The sequence below is a fragment of the Gouania willdenowi genome, chromosome 16, assembly GCF_900634775.1.
Source record: "Gouania willdenowi chromosome 16, fGouWil2.1, whole genome shotgun sequence".
NCBI lineage: Eukaryota > Metazoa > Chordata > Actinopteri > Blenniiformes > Gobiesocidae > Gouania > Gouania willdenowi.
The window spans coordinates 29,299,947-29,320,690 of NC_041059.1; the positions used below are offsets into that span (position 1 = coordinate 29,299,947).

The 20,744-nt window shown below is 39.2% G+C and overlaps 1 protein-coding gene across 2 annotated transcripts in view; it reads left to right on the forward strand.

Moving 5' to 3' along the window:
- The first annotated feature begins 227 nt into the window (after nt 1-227).
- zhx2a (zinc fingers and homeoboxes 2a) overlaps nt 228-20,744 on the forward strand; it is a 37,845-nt gene continuing 17,328 nt past the window's right edge. The window contains exons 1-2 of one of the 2 annotated variants that reach the window (XM_028471070.1): nt 228-642; nt 19,341-19,763. In XM_028471070.1, coding sequence (XP_028326871.1) covers nt 19,662-19,763 — 102 coding nt within the window. In that variant the 5' untranslated portion in view covers nt 228-642; nt 19,341-19,661. The remainder of the gene's footprint in view (nt 643-19,340; nt 19,764-20,744) is intronic. The other variant, XM_028471071.1, reaches the window with a different exon arrangement.

Consider the following 20,744-nt stretch of genomic DNA (forward strand, 5'->3'; position numbering starts at 1 on the left):
AGTTCTATTTGTGAGCTGACCTCAAACTAACCTCTACATAGGCATGTGATTGAGTGGGATGCGCAGTTAGAAGTGAATGCAGCTTTTCCTCAGCAGGGAGAAGCACTGCAGTAGCTCAGTGCAGAGAACCACAAGCAGCGAGAGCGGTGGGCGGGGCTGGATGAACAAGGGCGGAGCTTTCTACTAAAACCCCGCCTCCACTGATGCTTGCATATCCAAGTAGCTCCGACAGGCAGGCGTCAGACCAGGGCAAGTTTACAGCCCTGGATGCGTTTCATTCATTATAAGAGCAGCTGCTGCGCTGCGGGTGGACACCAGCTCTCCTCCTGCTCTTTACACTCACACTTACTGCACTTTCTTCACCCTCGCTGCTCAACTTTCCCCAGCCGTGGGACCATGGACCCGCCACGGACGGACACGGGCGTCTCGGTACGGCATGCAAATACGTACTCTGACGTCGGCGGTCATGTGGCTTTTGGTGTAGATCCTCCTTGTGATCGCCGATTTCTCCTGCCCTGTTGTCGCCTGTTGTCTGCTCGATTATCGAGCCATCGGGAGAGCGCGTGAGCTCCGGGTTCGGCTCTGGCAGTTCGCTTCGGGATATTTCGGCAGAACCGGAGCGAGTCGCCCAAACGGGGGCAGGTAAGAGACGGCCAACTCTCCCCCGTGTGTCCCCCTCCTGTCTGTCAGAAGTGCTGTGAGTTGGACTGTATGCAGCTGTTGGTGCTGCTTCTGTCTGTCCCTCCTCAGCACACACACACACGCCTCTGTAGACACATTTTAACTTGTCTATCCGTGTGAACTTTGCCTGGCCTCACCGCGCACACCTGACACTGGGACACATAAGTAGTGAATTGAGCCTGTTTCACCTGCTGTGTGCGAGTTCCACTTTGATTTGTTGTGACCGTGACGAGGTGAGCCAGAGAGGAGAGACATCGTGTCTACTTTTCCTCCTCCCCGTGTCGACATAACCAGCTAAACATGGCCGTCCTCTGCCGACATGTTGTTACGTCGATGGCGAGAGGAGGAGGGGGGGGATATTTGGGGAGAGTGTTGTTGTTTCCTGCGACCCTCGCTTTATATTAGTGTTTGACCGATGGAAACGCTGCTGAAAGTCAACACAGTCCCCGGTGTATGTGCTCACACTGAGCCGGGTTAACACTCACAGCAACTTTCACACTCGGACGTCGTGCAAACACTTTGGTTTTTGCGACGTAGACGTAACGTTTTTCCCCCCGGTGACGCCCCCTCACAGACCCAGCCTGGTCCTACACACACGGGCTTCTGCTCACTTATTATCACCGCATCAACTACAACTTCATCGTCTTGTCGTTGTCTATTGAGCTGATGTGAACTTTGATAGTAAACACTCCATGGTCCAGCCTGTGCTGCACCCAGTCCCAGGGACCGTGTCCTTAATGCACCCTATGGAGGACTAGCAGTAAAGTGATTCCACCACTAGGTTCACTTAGGACACATCAGACCACGAGGTTCACTGGAAGAAAACAGTGAGTGAGTGAATGTGGACCTTTGGGATGGTGTTAGACTATGTTCATGCTAAGTGAGGACAAGGTAACACAAGGTTGTGAGAAATCAGGGACATAAACACCAACCAGAGCTGTTTGTTTTATTTTTATTATTGATTTAGTCCAGTGGTTCTCGATCTTTTTTTTTTCCATCCAATTAACCCCTTTCTCTTATTTCTGAATCCAAGTAACCCCTTTGCCGGACTAAAACGTTTTGCTGACAATTTTATAATAAAAAAAAAAAACAACAACAAAAGAGACAGCATATGTGAGTAAGATCTGTAGCATGGTTTATTTAGGTCTGTCCTAAAATGTATATTTTAATACAAAATGAGCTATAAAATATATCGATATAGGCGTTATTGTAATTTTCTATATCGCTAAAATAGAATTCTCGATATATCTTGGTTCTCGATATATTTCCCCAGTCTAGTGGTAATAATAATAATAATTAGGGATAGACTGATGTGGATTTTTTTTTTCTATCAACCTTAGCCGATGACCGATACGGACTGCTGATTTTCATGAGCGGATACTACTTTTGCTCCCTGAGTTTACATCATATAGTTTACACAATGTTAAAAACAAATGGTACAATTCTCAATTTTCTGAAAAAAGGAACATTTATTGAAATTAGCAAAGGTGAGGTAAAATGATGACCAGTAAAAAATATTTAACAAATATTAAAAACAGGTCATATAGAAGAACAAGTAAAACATATTTTTGCTCTCTGTAAATAATATGAATCGGAGAATGCAGCAATCCTTATCGGGCATTGCTGATACACGTAAAAAACGCAAAAGTCGGCCGATGTATTGGTCTATCACTAATTCATAATGATACATCAATTTTATATAATACAGAAAAAATAAAGAAATCACAAAAGTGAAAAGGTGGGTTTTAAGGAGTGTTTTAAAGTTAAAGTGTCTTTTTGTACGGTTGCCGTACGGACAACCCCGGGTACTATTAGTACATTTACTGAAGTCTACGTATGTGGCGTCTTAGGGCTAGGTTATAACCCTATATTGCAACAATTTTTAGGGATAGGTTTACAGTTAGGTTTAGTCTTAGTCACATGACCTAAACTGGCCAATGAGGGGTGCTGCGTACGGATAGAATGTCGGTATATTGATATGTCAACCGTACGGATAGCCACTGCCTTTAAAGTTCTGTAATGAGTTTACATTCTTAATAGGTTGTAGGAGTGAGTTCCAGAGGGTGGGGGTGGGGAGCAGCAAAGGCTCGGTCCCCCATGGTTCAGTGCTCAGTGCGGGTGATGGGTGTGACGAGGTACTAGTAACCTTCTTAAAAAGTCCTAGTGGAGCAGCCAAGGTTAAAAAAAGCTTAAAAATGTTATTCATAACTGTTTCGTACTTTTGCCGTACTCTTGCTAACTAGGGGGGTAACTATTCATTTTTGTCGATTCGATTTAAGGATGATGTTGTGTAATTTAGAGCGATTCAGTGACTCAAGATTCTCTGAAAATCTAATTAATGTGTTAATAAATGAGTGTTAAAACACATTTTAAAGAATCCCATGAATGGATTTATCTCAATAGTTTTTATAATTTCCAGTCATCTCCCTCCTGGTGTGGGACCAAGACTGACCTTTGTATTTTCAGTTCATGTTCTTAATCAGATTCCACATTAATTATGATTATCATTTTTAACTTAAAATAAACATAACCCCATATTTTTCATGCTTTCATTTGTTTATTTACCCCTTTTTCTCTCACAACATCGCCTACCCCTTTTTGAGAAACACTGATTTTCATTGTGGAAAAATACCTGCCTGGTGTGAATTGTCAGATTGTGTTTGTGTGTTGTATTGCTGAGTGGCACACTTTGCACTTTAAGTTTAGATAGAAGAAATTGGTCTTATTTATCTTATTGTATATTTTACATTCACTTACTTTAAGTTGAAAAGGCTCGACCAAGAGTAAGATTTTTGTTTGTTTTTTTTTTCCTTTCCAAAATATTGTCCTGTATTGTTGTTGTGAGCCTAGTATCGTCTTGTGAACTTAGCGTATCATCCCACCCCTGGCAGTCTCCTATAAACTCCTGCTTGTCTATCATATCTTTCCTTTGGCACACATGCAGCGCTATATCCTGGTGTTTTTAACTGAGGAAAGAGCCAATATTTTTTTATTTCTCAGGACTCCCTCCTCACCCTCTCATGTTAAAGATGTAAGACGTTTTGATGGTAGTGCAGTTAACCCTCCTGTCAGACCTCTTCCCATTGATGGCTCTCCATGAATACACGGCTCTGTGCTCTCTAGCTGTTTGCACGTGAAGATAAATTAAACTCTTCTGTTTCTTACATGGGTTTTTCTTATGATCTGCCAAATCAAAGCTAAAGTTATATTATGAGCAGTGACAGCTAGATCAGTTTATCAGTGGCTGAACGATCAAAAGTGCACATACCTAGATGTGGTGATGAAAGCGCGCTATCTCATGCTGACGTGTGTTGTCGAACAATGGGGGAATGCAGCAGCTACCTTGGGCTTTTAAAGGCAAATGAAATTAAACAAAATTGTCAACAAGTTCTAAACGGTACCTTTGAAAAAATCTGAATCCGTTTGTGAGTCTGATCCTTGTGTGATCCCAACAATCTGTGCACTGATGTAAAGGTGACTGTAAGAGATGATTAAATTTGTGTTTTTCTACCCAAGTCCCGTCATGTTAGATTACTGAATTGTTTTTACTAACAGATGAAATGTTTAAATCTGCGGGGTTTTTTTGTATTATTCTTAATTCATTTGGGAGGGCTAGGCTTGCAGTTGCACATAGGATTAACAAAAACACGCAGATGTCGTCATCCTACCTTTGTGTTCATAACATCAGTGATTGGTTTACTGTCACTGTACATATGATAACTACAGGCACAATGCCCTTCCATTTACAAAATAAAAATAGCGCTGCAGTTGAAATTAAGAGAGAATAAATTGAAAGTGAAAATTGTGCATGTTAACGGTCTGGACTCATTAAATGTATAAATGTATGGCTCAGAATCCTGGTAGACTGGTTGTACTGGGACAGCTTAATTTCTGAGATATTGCTTCAAATTGAGTTCATGTTTGTTCAAAACCTTTGTTTGTCTCATTTTTGTTCATCCACTTTTTTGAATCAGAGCTGTTTGGTCTCTATTTTATTCACTGCTTTTTCTCACCATCTCTGTCTTAACTTATTCTGAGTCCCTCCCTTTTGCCAGATGTTGTCTGTTTCTTTTACTTTTCCTCTATTTCCATCTTTCTTGTGTGATGCTCTGGTCGGAGTTGTAATATTTACCGATGGCCATGTGCAAACCTTATTAGTTGAGCCATATCACGTGGAACAGCAGAATTTGCACGCACTTGGTTTGCATGTTTATTGTGTTGGCTGGATTGCTACCATAAAGACTGGGATAGCTGCACAGGCAAAACATTAAAGTGCTACATTAAGTTTCAATTCATAACTCCTGTTTTGTCTGTAGATCCGTGTCCACATGGGCCCCCCATGTGGGTCATGACTTAGATCACACTCTGTCTGTTGGTGACTTGTGGTCGTATTGTGATTCAAAATATATCGGATTTTCTATTTTGGTGATGTTAAAAATGACAATGTTGCCGAGATACATCTATAATTTTTAACTTGTTTTTATTTATACAATCACACAGTGCAAATCACATCATACAAGTATTTAATATTATTCATATAGTACAGTCATACAGTGTCCTTTACAATTTTCCATATCTCTTAGATATATATTATTTTCTTTGGTTATTTTGTATTAAAATACTCGTTTTAGGAATCGCTGCTTTCTCTACTTCTCATCACAGCATGAAAAGAACAGTTAAATGGATTACTGAGTGTGTACTAACCCAGACCTTCCCCTAAACAAGCCACACTATAGAACTCACTCACATGTCCTGTCCCTGAAAGGAGAAAAAGCCAAAAGTTGAACATATTCTGCAGCTATTTGTGTTATTAAATGTGCATGTGTGGCATTTTTCATCAGAAAATTTCACTTACAATTGTCTTCATTGAGTTGAAAATATTGAGATATATGAGCATTTTGAGGGAAAAAAATATTGAGGTATGAGTTTTGGTCCAAATGGCCTAGCCCTAGACTAGCGCAACAGTTACTTTATCGTATTGAGAGAAAATGTGAGATCTCCAAATACCTGGTTTGAAATAGGCTTTTAAATATCCAAGAAAGTTGCATTTTTTTCTTTGAAATGCATTGATAATATGCAATATGCCAAGGTACCCCATGGTGTACTAGGTCAGCAATAACTGCTCTAAAACATCACATCCCATTTCAGACAGTCAAATGTTTGTGCCTGGCAAACTTCTTTTTATTTGAACCTGGTTTTTTATATAGAATTAAATCTAAAGATGTATTTCTGAACATACATTGCATTTCTCCACCCAGTCCACAGCTTTCTAAGTGCTGTGCATTCTAGAGATGCTCTAAAATGAGTCATCGTTGGGTTGGACGACGACGGATACCGTCATCACAGCCTGTGGCGCTCAGCTTGGCTCTCTGACGACATCACAAACCTTTTTCCTCTGATGTGTTCAGTGTTGTCATTTTACCCCCTCCTCTAATTCACAGCCTCGACTGGCTTCTCTCTGTTGTTATGTGACTAAGGCAACCATACAGATGAGATCATCACCTGTGCTTGTGTAGGAGAGGATGCAATCAGAGAGGCTGGGAATGGAAGTTATGCAAGGACGTAGAGGGAAAGGGAGCAATAAATCAACCTATTCAAGAGTTGTGTGATGAGAATGAGTGATACAGAGAATTCAACAAATAAATGATGCAGTGTAAGAGCATTGGAAAGAGCGACCTAAAGTCTTGTGCACTTGTAAAAGTTTAATGGTTGGATATGAAAGTTTTCCCAAACCACACGAGTTGCAATGGGACTACATCTTTCATAACCACTTACTGCACTGTTATTCCATTACTAAACCCAATAGTAAAAGATACAACAGGACATGCATGACATAGTTTATCAACAGACAAGACTGCACACAAACGGGCCCACTGAGACATACGTGCACAGCACAAAGAGAGTCGTACATATCCTCACCTACTCTCCACATAAACTCACACACAAGAACTTGCTCAACATGTAATGATGCATGATTAACATGTGGCCACGGTACAAAGGAGAGATAACGGCGAAAGTGGGAAAAATTAGTGATGCAAAGAAAATGTTCCTCAGTTTCATTTCAGTTTACCCATTTTTGTTTTGTTTCGGTTTCATGGTCTTTCTCTATGTAGATTTATTAGCTATTTAACTTTGAGAAGTTGTACGAAGCATGGCAAATAGAGTTATTTGAATCACCTACTGTTATTAACCTTTCTATGCTTCAGATGACTCAGAGAAACCAGGAAGGTTATGCTGAAATCACATGCGATTGCGTTGCGAGAAATTTGACATGTCCTTTTGCTACATTGCTGGACATTCACCCACTCATATAGGGTTAGACCTGATTTTAAGTATTACAATATGGTTCAGATCCCTCTTACTGTTTTCAGAAAGTGAATTCCACATTGCTCATCAGTTTTCTGTGATTACAGTTAATAAATCAAAGTCCCAACTTTGGGGTAAAACCTAACAGTAATTCTTGGGACACAAATGGCTGAATCAAATATTAAGGATGTCCCGATACAACCTTTTCACTTCCAATATGGTACCGATATTGCCGCCTTGAGTATTGGCCGATACCGATTCAATATAATATCAACACAAATCATACATACTTTTTACTTATTTTGTAGTGTGAAATGTTAGAAAAGGCTTGATCAAGTGATGTTACTCAAACAGAGAACAATAGTCAACAATTCAGGTTCACTTCAGTTAGTTTTTACTGTCAGGATATGGTGGGAACAACTGAGAGCAGGGACAAAAACAGCCAAAACTTATCGGAGCGCTTTTCTGAGATTTTAGATGCAGTGCGATAAAATCAGATATTCGTTTTGTGGCTGATATCGAACCGATATCAGTATCGGATTGGGACAACTCTATCAAATATGTTTTTCATTAAACAGTAGCTGCTGTATGTAGTGATTTTCATTTATTAGGTTGGTAACTAAACATGAGTTTATTACATTTTAAGAGCACAACATTCTTTGCCAAAAATCCTGGTGACTCACAAAGCCAAAAAAAAAAAAACGAATGACTTCTAAGTCATAATTTTAGATCTTTAAAAGCAAAATGTTAGATGACATTGCATTCAGGTCACAAGATCAGTGTGATTGAGTGGGGTGTGTAGTGGAGGGAGAGCCACTGCAGTGTTAAATAACCCTGAGCTTTTCATCCCAAATTAAAACATTCAATGGTAAAGTTCCTAACTTGGCAAGTAGTACAGACTGAATAAAGTTTTCCTGTTACTAATGCACACGGTGGGAGTGTGAGTCAAATAGGTGATTCATGCCCCAGCTTGTGTGTCGCAGGCTTCCCCTACTCATATTCCTAAAGTCTCCTCCAAACTTCAAGTGTGTAGATAAAAAGAAACATGTGAGGGAAGAGGAGGAGCTCGCTGAGAGGCTTTCTGCACTGCACCACGTCAACCAGTGGAAGAGCTCTGCTTCAGTCACATCCCTCATGGTAGCCTGGGACCAATGAAAAACCGCCAGGAATGGATGGATAACCACACCCACTGCAGAGAAAGGGAAGGATTGACTGAAGGCTAATCCAGCTGCACACAAGCACCGAGGGTCATCAATCGCTTAATGCTTGGCTACAGTTTGGGTTTTGTATGATAAATGAGCTCCTTTTACCTTTTAGATGGAAGCACTTGGTTAAAAAGTTGATCACAGTGGTAAACTATTGACTAGTGTTATATAAATACACATTTAATCAATACAGGAGCATTTTTGAAAACTTTAGCATTCATATAGTGGAAGATTGTGTAGTTTTCTAGGTTTAAGGCCACAAGGGGGAGTAAAACTTGTAAAATAGTTTGAATGTCCCTCTAAAAAGGAGCACCTCAAAAGCATCATCAATGAAGTCACATGTAACCAAAACATTACACTACTTTTTTGTTTGGAAATGATTCCATGTAAGTCCATTTTTTATTTCAAATGAAATGCGCTTACAGTTCAAGTAATGCCAGACACACTTTTTGATCTTTGATTGTGTTGAAAAATAGATATTGTCAAAGACTTGTCAACATAAATGATTGTTTCTACAGTTATGAGCCATGTTAATAGATAGAATTGTCTTAGTGACACTGATTGACCTCTGCTGAGTCTTGATGTCTTGCTCATGCCAGCTGTTGGTTTCTTTGTTACCATAGTAACACAGCTGTCAGGCGCAGAGTGGGTGATACATGGTTATTTTTATATCGTGCCCTTTATGCGTGTGTGTGGGACTGTGCATGTGTTCAGGGAAAGCCCGGTGTGTGTTTTAATCCAGAGTGAACCTAATTTTAGGAGGAATCTGGATTGAACTCGATATATTTGCTCTGAATCTGTTGTAGCAGTAATAGGAAAGCTCATTTACCACATCTTCTGGACTGTCTGCCTGCCATCACACAAGATTAGGCCAAGTGTATGACGGGGGCAACAACCCCCTGAGGCACGGGAGAATAACTACTAATGTTCTATAATGAAGGAGAACCATCAAAACCTGTTCCATATATTTATTGGAAAGGAAGATGTTGCTGCAATTTTGTGGAAAACTGTTTTAGGAGGAGGTTTTGGCTAGACTGAACACAGCAAATTGAGAGACAGGGTAGTAGATATCTAATGAGCAAAGTACCTCAGGGCTAACGCTAGTCTACTGCTTCACCAACTCTAGCCTGAAGCCAAAAATGTATTTTTGGATTCCTTCTTCTTCAAGATTTGTTTTATTGGCTATAGGCAACACTGTATATACACCAGAGATGGGGTCAATTATAATTTTAATTGGTAATCAATTACAATGTAATTATAACTGTAATTGTAATTGACAAAATATGTTGCAGTTGTAATAATTGAATTGCTATGGAGTTCAGATAATTGACTTTGTCATTGTAATTGGCAGAGAAATTATGTCACAGTTATAATTTACAATTTAATTAAACTAGTATAGTGCCCGTCGGAGGTATGTACTGTATTCATATTGACATTAACAGGAGTTCCACAGTGTGGATGGGAAAAGGAATGGGATTGATATATCTATGTATATTTTATTTTGGTTGCCAGAACATCACCAACATTTAATCAGCTGTTCCTTCACCCATTATCAACATTTGCTGAAAATTTCATCAAAATCTGTTCATAACTTTTTAAGTTGTTGTGTACAGACAGCGTAGCGCTGCATTAGCATAGAATAGAACACTGATGATGAAGTCACTGTTGATGACATCGTCAGTGTTCTAAAACAATGTTTGACAGGAGTTCCACAATGTGAATTATTTCAAATTGGTTTTAAATTGGTTTTGGAAAGACCAAATTTCTCCAAAATTACAGATGCACACACTCTGGGTTTGCACAAGCTGTTGACAAAGTTTCAGGTCGATCAGACACTGCGTCGGGAGAGATTCACTCCACGGACACACAGGCATACACATGCGTATAGTTAACATAATTAAAATATCTTTTATATCACGTTTACCTGTTGCTTCTCTTCAGGATCATATTACCATTAAAAAAAATATATATACAGTTTATATATAAATCTAGGGGTGTTTCAATTCTCATTGATAAAGAAGCCTAACAAGGTAGCCAAGAGTTGAGAAACAAATTAGATGATAGATAATATATTTTAGTGTATTTTACAGCTGATTCAAGACATGGGTCAAAACTGACCCATTATCATAAGAGATGCTAACACAAGAGGAAGGTGACTTTTAATGGAATTATTTATTAAAGGCTCAGTAATTGAATTTGAACTTTAGTAATTGAGAATGTGGTTGTAATTGACTTTCTGGGTGGGGGAAATTATCGTAATTTTAATTGCAATTGGAAAAAATGTTGGTCAACGTAATCGGAATTGAGTTGCAATTGAACATGGGTAAATTGAAGACACATTTTTAATTTTCAAATGTAATTGACCCAACCCTGATATACACTAGTTATCATTTTGTGGTCAACGTCTAATATCAGGCATAATGCAGTTGATAAAAAGTAAGAAAAAAAACAAGATGTAGATCACAGTATATTAAAACTGTCACATGATTTAAACATCCATAGCAGAAATGGGCACCTGGCAGCTCTCTAATTTTGTGACCTCAATAAGTAAACGAACAAAACGACTCCAAAAACATAGAGAATGATTGAAAAATACTCAAAACAACAGCAGAAATACACACATTTACTCCCAAAACAACAAAAAAACACAGAGGAAAATGTATTAATTTCAAAATCACACAAAATGACACGCAAAACAAATGACGACAAACACCTTTTGTTCTTTCCAGCATTAACACTCAGATTAGTCATTATTCTAAATGCTTACATGAATGTTGATAATGTGGGCCTCGGAACAGACAATTACAGTAGATTTATTTATTTATTTATTTTTTTTGGCCCACGCTGTGATAACAGTTGCTCATCACTGATCGAGAGTAAAATGAGGCTGCATTAACCAGGTACTTAGCACTCAGTAACAATGATTCTGCTTTATTTGGCCCTGAATATAATTGCTGACTGAACATTTATTCTTTTATCCACAAGGGCGTCAGTGGCTAAGTAAGGGTTAGGCTTTTTTTAATAGCAATGTTATTCTGTAATCGTTAGAGCAGTGCAGCGTCAACACTTTCAAGGTTCAAGCAGGAGTTTTTGCTGTTACTCAAATGTTCCCTTTTCCACCAGTATGTTATTTTGACTCTACTTTGTTCAGTATCTTATTAAAGTGTCTTTTGATCATGTACCTACTCTGCTGGAGTTGACATGTTGGCCAGGCCAGGGTGACCCATCAGATTTCACCACAGCAGCTACAAATATCCATTATTATTTACAACAATCACATAATTGTGTAGCAATGATTTCCCAATGCTGTGATCAAACAGACAATTCATTTTTCTGCCATCATCACTTTAGTGTGTTTTATTGATGTATGTTGTTCACACTATAGACTAACGCACTGGTCTTTCAGCATACTTCACTGTAGCTGGGTTTCCATTACAGATTTTTGCTAAATAGAAGCGATATTTCTAAATGTCGACAAAGTATAATTGCACTTTGAACTTGTTTCCATTGAAGGTTGTTTTGAGAGGAAGCCTCGTAACCTTATAACACTTTGTATTCCTTTGTTGTTTCACATGTAATGTGGCAGTAATAATTTTAAAGTATAAAGCTAAGAAATGTCTCCTTTTGTTTATGCGTACCGCGCCATGTTTATTCAGAGAGCAGTGGTCATGTGACCATGTACATCACGTTCTGTGATGTTCGTTTGTGGAAAAAGTGTTACCATAGCGCTTTTGCGACACATTTCAATATCGAAACGTCTGAAATTCCTCCTCATGAAAAACCATGAGTGCTAAGTTAAGGTACTAGTGGAAGAGCAGAAGACAGTCCTCCATGTAGGGCTGGGCAAGAAATAAGATTTAATCGATTTATCGAATTTGTCGATAAAGACGATTTTTATTTTGCAAATTTGAGTTTAAAGTTTTTTTTAAAGTTAGGTTTTTGTTTTCTTTTGTCCCCACCACAGTTTTTCCTGAATTTTTTGCATTCCGTCCTTGTGGGTTATCGTGAGCCAGCCCCCTCTTTGTTTACATGTGTTTACTCTTTGAGTAGGCTATATGTGTGCCACAGACATGTTTAATTTTTTATTCACGCTATGTTGAGATGTTAAGGGAGGAACTTACTTTTTTTAAATGTTATTAATGTTATAAAATATGTAGTTATCTGAATTCTTAATCAGAAAATTTCAGCTACTGTGAAGTTGCTGTTTCACTTTTGCTTAAAATTGTTGAATGACAGAACCTCATTTACTTTACATTTAGTGCAATGAAAAAAAAAAAAAAATTGAGAATCGAAACTCAAAATTTTCTTTAAAAAATCTGAGTTTTTTTTTTAGGCAAAATCGCCCAAGCCCTACCTCTATGTAGTCTATGCAGCAGCTCGGGCTTAGCTTTGCTCTGTTGCTATGCAGAACGTACCCAGCACTCACAGTGCACCTCTTTGCTCTGCTCTAAAGAGGCTGCGTGATGAGGTTTGAATTAATTCTGCAACAGTCTTAAATTTTGCCTCTTCCCTTCTTTGGGGACGTGTCCATTAATGGAGATGGCACTTCTCCTCACCCAAACAATGCCAACGCACACTTTGTTCTCTCCACTGCAGTGACAGAGTTTTGGAACAAGCAGTTACCAGCGTGAAAACACCCATAACAAGAGCAAGAGAGGGGGACATACCCTGTGCAGCTGAGCCAGGCATGCTCCTCTGATTGAGTTTTTGGTTGAGGTCGCTTCTAAGACGTGTCCTCATTCCACTCTGTGATGGTGCAGCTGGGGGGAGGGAGTGTTTGTGCTGCCATTTTTGCCTTGTCCTTTTTTAAGCTCCACTGTGACTGGCTGGTTTGTTCTTCATGCATGGCTTCAAGTGCAAGAACCGCAGAGGTTTCTATTCATACGTTTGTGTTCATACTGCATGCCTGACCACTGTGGCCCGCACTCCACTGCTTTAGTTGGTCTATTTCTTTCCTCTCAAACCCCAGTGAATCTCACTTTAAATCTTTGTCTGTATCATAGTGTACCTTATTTTGTCCAAAATTATAATCACGATTATTTGTCAATCAAAAAGCGATTTATTTTTTGTACAAAACAATGTGAAATATAGTCTTTAAACATAAATAAAATTCTTCAAACACTTCTTGCACATGATGTGTCTTTTAGTTCTTCATAGTCAAACCTAAAGTGTTTCCATATAAGAGAATTTGACATGCAATGCTTGTTTACCAAGTGTTTTTGCTGTGATTCTTCTGTCATGTTTCAAGACCGTTAGCAACAACTTTCCTTGTGTTAGCCTGCAGGCTAGCTTTAGCTTTGAGAGGGGCGGGGCAGAGGAGAATGCTCGTGCATTAAACAACTCAGTTAGTATTATTATGGTAAATGGTAAATGGACTTGATTTATATAGCGCTTTATCCCCACACTGAAGCAGTCTCAAAGCGCTTTACACATCAGCTCATTCACCCAGTCACTCTCACATTCACACACCAATGGGACAGGACTGCCATGCAAGGCGCTAGTCAACCACTGGGAGCAACTTAGGGTTCAGTGTCTTGCCCAAGGACACTTCGACACATAGTCAGGTACTGGGATCGAACCCCCAACCTCTCGATCAGAGGACGACCCACTACCACCTGAGCCACGGTCGCCCATTATCAGTGTTTGCCATGCCTTATTATTTGTAGACATCCAAAATTGTGGAAGTTTGTTTTATTTACCAAATAAAACATAGAATTATATATATTAGGGCTGGGCAAAACATCTATTTAATCGAATTTGTTTAAAAATTCAATTAATCAATTTTTAATTATTACTTTCACGTTCCGATATGAGTAGGCTATATGTGTGCCACAGGCATGTTCAATTTTTTATTTGCACTATGTTGAGATGCTAAGGAAAGAGTTTATGTTTTTAATTGTAATGTTATAAAATATGTAGTTATGTTTTCTTAATCAGGAAATTTCAGCTACTGTGAAGTTACTGTTTCACTTTTGCTTAAACCTGAGTTAAAGCTTGAAATTGTTGAATGACATAGCCTCATTTACTTTTTATTTTGGGATTGTTCTATGCATTTTAACTCTTGAGGACAATCACAGCAATACAGTTGCACCTTTGACAATATATCTGATGTCTGCAGTCATTCTTAAGTGCATTAAAAAAAACAAATCGAGAATCGAATCGAAACTCAAATTTTTCTTTAAAAAAATCAGAATTTTTTTAGGCAAAATCACCCAGCCCTAATATATACAGTATATATATATATTTTTTTTTTTTGTTTGTTTAAGTAATCATTTTTGTAATCGTTAAGTGTAATAATCAAATTTTAATTAATTGCATAACCTTATCAGTAGCATTACATTAACATTCAGTGCCAGTTGGTTAATTCTTGTACTGGTTTTTCAGTATAAGCTAATAACACTTATAAATAGGAACTGCTGTGAGTCATCTGCTCAGTGCTATTCCTCTCTCCACTGCTACTCCTTCCTTCCTGTGTAGCAGATGTTATATTTTCCTCATATCAGGTTGTTGTCACCAGAATTATCACATGGGATGGGGTACTGGATTTGCATGGATTTCCTTGTGTGTCCCCCAACTATGTGTGCCAGTTTTTTAGATTACTAACTAAGAAATGTGCTCGCTGCCTGCTAGTGCTAGTAATAAAGGAAACTCCCTCAGAATGTGCACCATGATTACAGACACACACACACAGACTGATGGGTAGACGGGCCTGCCAGAGAATTCATACAAGTTTAATGAGCATCCAGACAGCAGGGAGTTTAGTGGCTCCAGCGTAGAGCTCACTCTGCACACAGAAGCTGACCGGCTGTCGAGGTTAGACACACCAACAAACAGGTGGGAGACTGACTGTTTGACCCACATTACCAAAGAAGACTAGATTCACTCCAGATGTTCGGTTAATTAACTCATCTGGAACACGGAAAAATATGAAATCAAATTCTTTCAGCTGTGCTGTAAAATACCCACAGTTCAAACTGTGGAGGATGTTTTGTGAGACATTAGTGAGGTTTCCAATTCCAAACCATGCTTCTACTGTCAATAATAACATTCATGGCCTTCCCAGTACTGGGCTGAGTTCACAGGATGGTGAAAGCTCTCTCCCTCCTGCTTCTATTGGAATTGGATAAAAAAAAACAACAACAAAGGAAAAAGCTCTTTGTGCTACATTTTCATAACTCGTCTGTTACTCTGGCTTTTTTTTTTATGTAAGATCCTGTTTGTTTATTCAATTCAGTGCTTAGCTGGGAACTTTTTTAGGCGAGTGACTCCGTACACATCTCTATAGCATATGATATCTCCCAGTGAGCGTATATATGAGCAACACTTAGCAAATATTTTCATTCTTATTGGTGAAGGAGTTACAAAAATGTGCCCTGGCAGCTGTTGTATAAAAGAAGTTGGTCATTTTCACTCCTCGCGTGGGTTCATAACGCTAGTAGGAGGTTTAATATCCAGCTAGAGCTGTGATTTTCTCCACTTCTATTTTCAACCACCGATCAGCAAATCCAAACAATAAGACTGCGTCAGCGGCGACGCAACAGAAGTCATGTAGGTCGGACAAAGTGACGCTCGAATACAGCCGTCACATTTACATCCCCCCTGAGCACCAGACGTTTCCCACATGACTTATGGTTTTAGGGAAAGCCTGACTTTGGTGGACACTGGTGGCATGTGGTGCAACAAGATGTTTGATTTACCGCCTTTTAGTCTCCATGCGTATGAGCCCTGGCAGGAAATTATAGCCATTATTCCAAAGGGAGTAATTTAGTAATGAAAAGGTGTGCTGAGGGATCTGTTTCTCATAACTTGTTGTAAATATTGCATAACCAGAGCCTTCCCACACTTTCTTTGTATAGTTTTAAAAAGGCTTTATACACAGTCTTTATTTCACTTCCATCAGTGTATCAATGCCTGTATATTATATATGCAGACTTGTGTCTGACAAGTGTAGCCACCACTTAACTTCAGCTCTACTTCCACAGTTGCTATAGCGACACAGTGGTAATGAGTCTGCATTCTAATGATGCCTTAGCGGGTTGTTTGAGGAGTTGTGATATCTCGGGACAATGAGTCGACGGGCGCGTAACGGCGTTGGAGCCTTGAGGGGGACGGTTACGTTTGATAAATGTGAGTCTGTGAAAGAGCCTAAAACTAATAGCGTCAGACTTCTGTGATTATGAAGTTCGAATCTGAAAATGAAGTTGAAGGTCATAGGCTTCAAACAGTGCTCCACCATACACTGCATCACCTAAGTAGGAAGTGTTGCATACATATGAAGCCTTTTTTTTTCACAGTTTCTCCAACTCGGTGTCTCTAACTTTTCAGTGATTTCTATACAACCCAAAGACTCCTGGTTTGAGGTGTGTATCTAAAAAAGTTTTCTCACTCACGGTCACACTTGGTGACGCGGTGTGATTTATGATTAGTCAGTTTCTCTCAGGACAACGTGTTACAAAGTGACACAGCAGACCTGTCAGCTGCATGCATTTGCACAACATGGTCACACAATCATACTAAAAAGACAAATCTTTTTAAGCAGCTGGTTTTTACCGATTTAAAAGAACACCAATAAAGGACATTTAACTTAAAGGTATAGAGGAGGATTTTCCCAAAGTTTAGAAAAGAAACGCCCTCTCGACTTTTTGAAAAAATGCACATGCGCAACACTCTACCTGCTCCCAAGAGGAAACGCCTATTAAACCTGTGTGAGAGAGCGTGCACTAGCCCGGTGCGTGACTTGTGCCATAGCTTGCATCGCTAATCATAGTTTACATTAAGATAAACTTCTCTGCTAATAACTACTAGGTTGATTATTATCAAATCTGAATTAAAAGCATACCACTACCATCCTCTTCTGAGTTTGTTTCCAGTTAGTGATTCGTCCTCTTTTAAACACTTGAAAGTGGGTATGCGCAGCAAGTGAAAACTAGCTAGGGATGAGCACGTACGACGGCCTTTCGTCAAAATGTTTGAATTAGGAGGAACAATAGTCTTGATGATCCACCCGGAATTAGAAGCCAAAAAAACATCCTCCACAATACCTTTAAAAAGATAAGAGTTATATCTGGTATTAAGTCTGTTTCATAGACGAGACAGAAATGTAAGGTTTAGTCTCAAGTAGGGCTGCACTACATTATTTTAGTAATCCATTAGTCTATCCATTTTTTTTTAATAATTATTTGCTTAATCACATAAGTACAAATCAAATGCTTTGCACTTTAAATAAATCTTATTCCATAACCAGGGTTTTGTCTACTCTTAGGGGTACTTGAACATATCTATGGGGGTTGACAGAAATAATTCTCAAACTAGGTGGCGCTAACTTGTTCCAAAATTGCATCAAAGAACTACAGATTAAATATTTCACCAAACTATACTGTTCTGCCAAATTTCATGAAATTGCACCCCCGGAAAAAGCGTCAGAAGATCGATATACAGAAACGATACGGCATTCGCACCGCATTTGGTCCTCGGGCCCTAATTATTTTCTACTCTATAGGACAGATTTTTTTTTTTTTTACACGCTTACAGACGTTTTCCTCACCAATTGATTATAAATTGTGGCACAACTCTTTAAAATATGTCAAAAGGTGAAGTTCAAAATAGGAAATAACCAAAACATCACAAAAAGTGGAGAAAAGAGCTTTAGTTTGAGGTTTATGTTCAACCATATGCAGGGAAGGGTACTGACAAATGAACAATGCACAACACTGTCTATGGGGGGTTGTGACTTAGTAGAAAGTATAAGGGGTACATGGGAAAATAAAAGTTGGGAAAGCCTGTACTCCACCATAGACAGTTTATGGTCCAAACACACTTCCTTTGTAGAGTTGTGGGGGCAGAAACATGCCTCTGCTGCATCTAGTCTACTAAAAGAAAACCACCATTAGAGGGTAGACAGTCAGCATGTTGGAATCTGAAGGGGAAAACAACTCGGCTAGAAGTTAGATTCTTTGTGAACTTTATTTGAATCTTGGTTATTTTGGTATGGTATATGTTGTCTTTGTGAAGACAAATGCTATTACATATTTAAGTTAAATACATCAGAAAATAACCACAAATAACTTGCTTATTCAGTTTGTCGTTTACAAATTCACATTAATGATTCATTACGGTTTGATGTAACTCTGTGATTATGAAGTGAGAATCTGAAAACGAAGTTGAAGGTCATATGCTTCATACAGTGCTCCACCACACACTGCATCACCGAAGTAGGAAGTGTTGCATACATATGAATCCTTTTTTTTCCCCACAAATTCCCCTGAATATCAATGCACATTCAGCCCGACAAGCTTTCTCTCCTAATCTTCTCTTTCATTATATGGTTAAATTTCTTTAATTCACTATTCTAATTATAGTTGCAAAATACCCACGGTACCCCGCGATACCAAGTTGTAACGGTTTCTACTATACTAGAAATTCTACACGACGGTACTACAGTGGATTACGATACTACCGGTGCCAGTTTCCGCTACATAGCAGCTGCCTCTACTCTCCTCTCGGCTTCTCACTGCACAGTCTAAGCTCACTGCATGTTATTTATTTGAAAACAAACCAACATGGCAACCAAACTCCACAGTTGTTGAATGATTGGCTGTTTGCCGGTTACTGGGTCCGCCCGTCTGTTCGCTGATTGGCTGTTCGTGTGTTTTTGCTGTCATGGAGGAACTGAAGACAGCTCCGCTTCGACAGAAACTCCCTTCAAAACAAGTTAAAAATCTGTTTGGCCTGGACGCGTGCACAACTTAGAGTGACAAACACAAGACAACACATGGCAGAAGCACCGGGTCTACCGCGGCGGCATCGTTGTCAGTGGCATCACTAATTTTGTTAAAAAAAAAAGCCAAACTCCAAAAATCCCATTTGAAACTATTTTGGCTTTAAACAAGGCAGAGACGGTAAAACAATAGGAGATCCACTGTGCAGGCGCTGTCACCAGCTATAGGAGCCAAAGGAGGGAACACTTTTGTGTTTGTTTTTTCCGCATGGATTCAGAGCGATTTTTTTTTTTTATTTACAGAGATATTTAAAATGTCTAAACAATATTTACAAATTATATACTGTACATACAAAGTTTTAAAAAGTTAATTTGACCAAATGTCCCATTGTGCAGAGCGCAGCAGTAACATGCTTTCCTCTTTTCTCTAGGTCATGCACTACCAGGTCAGCCAGCACTGGAGCTGATGCAGTCAAGAAGCCCCGCCCACATTACAGTACAGCAATACTTTTTCTACCAGACCTTCACCTCCACCTGCACCTCGATCTCCCCAGCGCTGGGCTGTGTTTTTGATGTCTCGACCACTGAAACCAGCCACAGAATAATAATAAAGACTGGCATCTTTCTGGAATAATCCAGTTCTCCCTGATACTCTGCAGCTCTTTGGACTGAGCTGTACATGCAGTGAAGGGGACTTGGCAGCTCCTTTACAAAATCACTTGCATCTGTTTTGGAACTAACCCTTATTCACCATGTCCAGTCGACGGAAGGCATCCACTCCCTGTATGATCCGACCAGAGCAGACCATGGTGCAACTGGACGATGATGATGAGGAGGAATCCCATAATATGGAGGTACACTGGGTATCAGGGAGACCTTTGTGTTTAAGTCATGACTAAAAAGCTGCAATCATTAGCTGCGTTTCCATCACCCTTGGTAACGGAAATGCCTGAATTTCAGAAAACACTCAAATAATGCTAGAAAGTTTCTACGCTTGCATGAGGAGGAATTTCAGAAGTTTCAATATTGAAATGTGTTGCAAAAGCGCAATGGAAACACTTTTTCCACAAACACACATCATAGAACGTGACGTACCTGGTCACATGACCACTTCTCTCTGAGAAAACATGGCGTATTACGTGTAAACAGAAAAGGAGACCGAGACGTTTATTAGCATTACACAATTATTACTGCCACATAGAAGTGAAACAGCAAAGGAATGTAGAGTGTTTTAAAGACGATCTGAGTGTCAGTCTTCCTGTAGCGAAGTCTCGCGGGATGAGATTTCATGAGAGTTACGAGGCTGCTGCCCAAACAACCTTCAATGTTCAAAGCGCAATTATACTTTGTCGACATTTAGAAATATCGCTTTATTTTGCACAAATCTGTAATGTAAACCCAGCTAGTGACAAGCTGGAATTCTCACAAAATTAGATCCAAGGGCGCTGACGTTAGCCATACAGCCTTTAATCCAGTATCGTTAAGTTAAAAAACCAACTCTATCTGGTTGCATACTAGATAAAAATATTTTTGCTGAATTTTGTAATTGTTGGTCTGTGTTTTATCTTTCTAAAATTTTGATTACTTGCCTGTTGGAAAAATAGTAATTCACTGATGTTGTAAATACTGGGAATTAGGGCTGGGCGATATGCAGGGCTCTATGAAATCCATTAAATTTTTTCCAAATTTCATTTTATTTTTTTCCAAATTTTGTGTTTTCCGTATTTATTTTCTTAAATTCCAGTATCAGAAGTTATCATTAAACTACGATGTTCCAGACGCTATAATCACTGGCATCGCTGGTCTCGTCCACAACAACAGAACAACTTATTCAC